This window comes from Chenopodium quinoa, unplaced genomic scaffold (assembly GCF_001683475.1).
Source record: "Chenopodium quinoa cultivar QQ74 unplaced genomic scaffold, ASM168347v1, whole genome shotgun sequence".
NCBI classification, from domain to species: Eukaryota; Viridiplantae; Streptophyta; class Magnoliopsida; order Caryophyllales; family Amaranthaceae; genus Chenopodium; species Chenopodium quinoa.
The window spans coordinates 19,721-24,180 of record NW_018745182.1 but is presented as its reverse complement, the minus strand read 5'-3'; the positions used below and the strand labels follow the sequence as shown (position 1 = coordinate 24,180).

Sequence of the window (4,460 nt, the reverse complement as noted above, 5' to 3'; positions counted from 1 at the left end):
TTATTCATTGTGAAAGACACGAAAAAAACAATATCATAAAGTAAATGAAATATTTCATAAAATTAAAGTATAATAGGTAAAAGTAAACAAACTGAACTTTATATCTGCAGTATAATTACTTAGAGTAAACGTAAAAATATTACATTACAAAAATAATAAAAAAAACATTAATATTTCTTCAGTATATCTTGATCTTCCATAACATCTTCAAATTTCCAAGTATTATATTAACTGCACAAAAATAAACATCAGAAAAATCAATGACAGATTAAAGAAAATAAATTTCAATGTAAAGCAAAAAAATTTCAACTTAAAGTAAATGAGAAAAATATAAAGGTAAAATACCTAAAAAAAAGTACAAGTATGATAACACCTGCACAAAATAAAAAGTAAATCAAGTTAAATTTTAAAGTAAATAAATAACAGATTAAAGTAAATGAAACACATGTAAAAGCAAAATACCTGAAGAACTACTTGTTTGGACAGTTCCTACTGTCATGTGAAACACCAAATTGCCCACAAGCTCTACAGGTTCCGCCCTTTTTGGATTTTTCTTCAGAAGCTATTTCTTTTGCACTCTTCAACCGCTTTGAACTTCTGGCAGAACCTTTATTAAGACACTGATTTGGAGGCAAGATATTTACATCTACTTCATTTGACCAAACCAAAACCTGAATATCAGCATCTTTCACCTCTTTTGAACTAGTTGCATTTTCAGGATTATTCTTTATCAGCATCTGCTTCTCAAATGAAGATAATGTCCTAATAAGCTCAGATAAATCATCCTCAAATTGCTCAGATAAACTCACACAACTGAAAATCTTGGACCACACATCACTCACCAATTGCTTCCTCTTATCATACTTAGAAGCATCATCCAGAACAGCATTTATGCCTTAAGCTTTCTTCAGAATGTCTTTTCTCCAACGATTCATGATATAAAGATCAAGAATTTCACGTATAGACTTGCCTTTCATAATAAACAGAATGTGTCTACTTAAGATGCCTTGACTCTCAAACATTTTACAAGTACAACTGCATTCATATGTGGCCAAGTCAAAATTTACATCAAAGTTTTTCCTTTTCTCATGATCAACAATTACAGAAAACTCCAAACCATCTCCATATAGAGAACTACAACTTTCAACACCACATGAGAAACAGGCTGCCTGGCATTCTTCTTCAAAATCATAAAAGATGGCACGACTGTAAACAAAAGCAGCATGCTTTTCCAAGTGCAAATGAGTAGCCAATTGAGGCTCAGATTTATTAAGCCTGTTCAACTCATCCTGTTCATGCCTTTGAGCATCAAGAGCAGTTTCATAATGGACAAAGAATTCAACACAGGTCACATGAGGGTTTATAAAATTATAAAAAAAATTGTTTTCACCTTCAGACCTAGAAGTAGAACGCAGTAACACACCCATAAACAAGTCCCTGGAATATGCAGGGATCCAAAGATGCCTAATATTGAACATGTATGCAAACCACTCATGATCTACAAGGTCAAATTCCTCCATAACATTGTTCCAGCCATCAACAAATACATGGGGATCAATTTCTCTATCCCAAACTATTGCACTTAGCTTTTTCAAGAACTCAGTTTCATTACAAAACTGAGTTCTAACCTTTTCAGGTACCTTCCTCATTATGTGCCACATACATAACTTGTGTTTAGTGCTTGGTAAAAACCTTTTGTATGGCAATACCCATTACAGGGTCTAGATCAGTGATTATGCAAGAGGGTTCTCTTCCCATACACTTCAAAAAAGTTTGAAATAGCCACACAAAAGATTCTACATCTTCTTTAGATAATAAAGCAGCACAAAATGTAACACATCTCTTATGATTATCAACTCCAGTAAAAGAGCAGAAAACCAATGAGTATTTATTTGTATCATAGGTAGAATCAAAAGATAAAAAGTACCCAAACAATTGATAATCTCTTCTACCAATAGCATCAGCCCAAAAAACACGTGTCAAGTGCCTGCTTTCATCAACACAATAATCAAAATAATAACCCCCTTTACTGCTTTTCACTTTTTGTTCAAGGTTTTGAACAAACATTGCACCATCAGCATTAGAGATATAAACTTTCACGTCCCTAGAAAAATTTTTGAAGTCGTTTTTATTGCCCCTGACATTTTTAAACCCACCACAAAGTTCTTTCATGATCCTATAAGACATAACAACCCCTATATTTAACTTTGAGTTGTCAAAAATAAACTTCTTATGAGCAAAATTTAAACTAACTTCATATTTAGTAACCTGCCTAGTAATAGGTGTAGAAAAAGGGTGAGAATGGGACTCATAAAAAGAGTAAACCATATACTGGCCACCATTACAAAACCTAAATTTAATATTAGCAGGACATCGAACTCTCTTCACAGTCTTTTTCCTTAAACATGCACCTTTAACTTGTTTACCAGCTTTCTTGTTATTTGTCACATACCCTTCTTTGCTATATAATAAATATTTAATTACAGTAACTCCTTTACCATTATTAGAACCAACCTTATTTTTATCTACTTTAGTATTACTAGAACAGACTTTAAATCCACACTCATTAGCATATTTGTAATAAAAGGCAATACCATCTCCAAGACTATCAAATTTCATTCCAAGAATAGGTTTGTTTTCCAAAGAGCAACCTAGGATATACTCTTTATCACCACTAGAATTATAATATATCTTAGGAAGCACAGGTTGAGTAGGTGTTTTGAAAACTCTTACATTCATATCTTCATCAGTGACAGCAGCAGAACAATGCTCTACACTTTCAGTCATCTTCCTGAAAAGTAAATGAATAAAAAAAAAGTAAATAAACAATAACAAAAAGTTAACCATTTAAAAAGTATACTAATAAAAACTATTAGACGTATACTAAAAAGTAAACGACTCAAAGCAAAAGGTAAATAAAAAAGCTCAAAAAGTTAAACAAACTAAAAAAAATGAAGTTATAAGGATTAAGCAAAATTAATAATGAAAAGTAAATGACTCAATGCAAAAAGTAAATTTAAAATAACAACACGTTATACTACTTGATTAAGACCAGCCAGCCATATAGCAACTTTATACATAACCACTGCCATGAATTGGGTAAGCAAGTGTAAAAGCCCTAAACCGGAAATAAAAAAAAACCCTAAATCGTAAAAATAAAGCCCTAAATCAAACACTAAATCGTAGAAAATAAATCAGAGAACAATTAAAAAGTAAAAATAAACTAATTGATAAAAATTAAAATAAAAAAACCCTAAATCGCGAAAATCGTAATGAAATAAACAACAAAAATAAAAATAAAATAAAAACACAAGAAAATTACCTCAATGAATGACAAAAATCGAAGAATACAAAGTAATTGAAGATCAAAATCGAAGAATTTGACAAATCAATGATTACAAGCAAAGAGAGCAGATCGCGAAAAATTGCCTTTGAAAGAATTTGAAGGTAAAGAGAGAAAATGCGGAAGAACATAGAGAGAAAAAATGAAGCAGCGCCTGGAAAAACAAGGGAGGTCATTAAACTGCCAAAATTACGAAAATAACATTAATGAAATTGAAAAAGGCGGGTGAAGCATGAGCCGTTGGATTAAGAGCGATCAACGGTCACGATGAGTTCCTAGTTCCTAGTTCCTATTATAGGACTTGGTTTTCACATGATCCTAATTCTATATATATATTAATGGTCAAAGAAGCATCTTAAAATGTCGTGCAAAGTCAAAATAAGACTATCAAATTGAAACGGGGTCGGGGGAAGTACTTGTAGAAACTATAACATCTAGGTTCCCAGCTGGTGCATACTTTAAAAGGTTGTCTCTTCGAAGGCATCTAATAAAATTGGAATGATATAGAGAAGATTAGCATGGCTCCTGTACAAGGATGACACACACAAATCGAGAGAAGGTCCAAATTTGAAATTGGGTATTTCTGCTGATGATCGAATCACTGAATGACACTTCTTGGTGTTGCTTAGGGTTCTCTTCTTTTCGATCAGATACCTTAGTGTTCCTTTCTCTTCAAAAAGACTATAATAGTTCTGATCCGTATAAGCCCCTTGTTGATAAAGTTACATCTAAAGTGAATGGTTGGTTTGCAAAGCATCTATCTTGTGCTGGAAGACTTCAACTAATCAAGAGTGTGCTCTTTGGCATCAGACCTATTGCCACATATCTTTGTATTGCCTAAAAAGATTATGAGAGAAATTGAGGCCAAATTTAGAACTTTCATAAAAAAAAACTACAAAGAAAGCTTTAGTAGCTTGATCTCAGGTTTGCTTGCTTAAGGTGAGTTGTGCTCAGAATCTAATTTCTTTACTTGAATAGAATACTCCTACCATCACCAGATTGTTATGGGACTTATTAGCTCACAAAGCTCACAATTTTTGGGTTAAGTGGGTCCATAATTATTATTTCAAGGATGGATATTGGTGGACTACGCCTTCACCTAAGAAATGTTATTGGG

The 4,460-nt window shown here is 32.5% G+C and overlaps 2 protein-coding genes across 2 annotated transcripts; both read right to left on the bottom strand.

Moving 5' to 3' along the window:
* Positions 1-178: 178 nt before the first annotated feature.
* On the bottom strand, positions 179-1,649 carry LOC110710890. The gene is made up of 4 exons (XM_021889237.1): positions 1,068-1,649; positions 475-863; positions 360-373; positions 179-231 (listed from the first exon to the last, which is right to left on the bottom strand). The coding sequence occupies exons 1-4, from the start codon at positions 1,647-1,649 to the stop codon at positions 179-181; spliced, it is 1,038 nt and encodes a 345-aa protein (XP_021744929.1).
* A 25-nt stretch (positions 1,650-1,674) lies between these two features.
* LOC110710889 (protein FAR1-RELATED SEQUENCE 5-like) lies at positions 1,675-2,787 on the bottom strand. The gene has a single exon (XM_021889236.1). The coding sequence runs from the start codon at positions 2,785-2,787 to the stop codon at positions 1,675-1,677; it is 1,113 nt and encodes a 370-aa protein (XP_021744928.1).
* Positions 2,788-4,460: the final 1,673 nt, after the last annotated feature.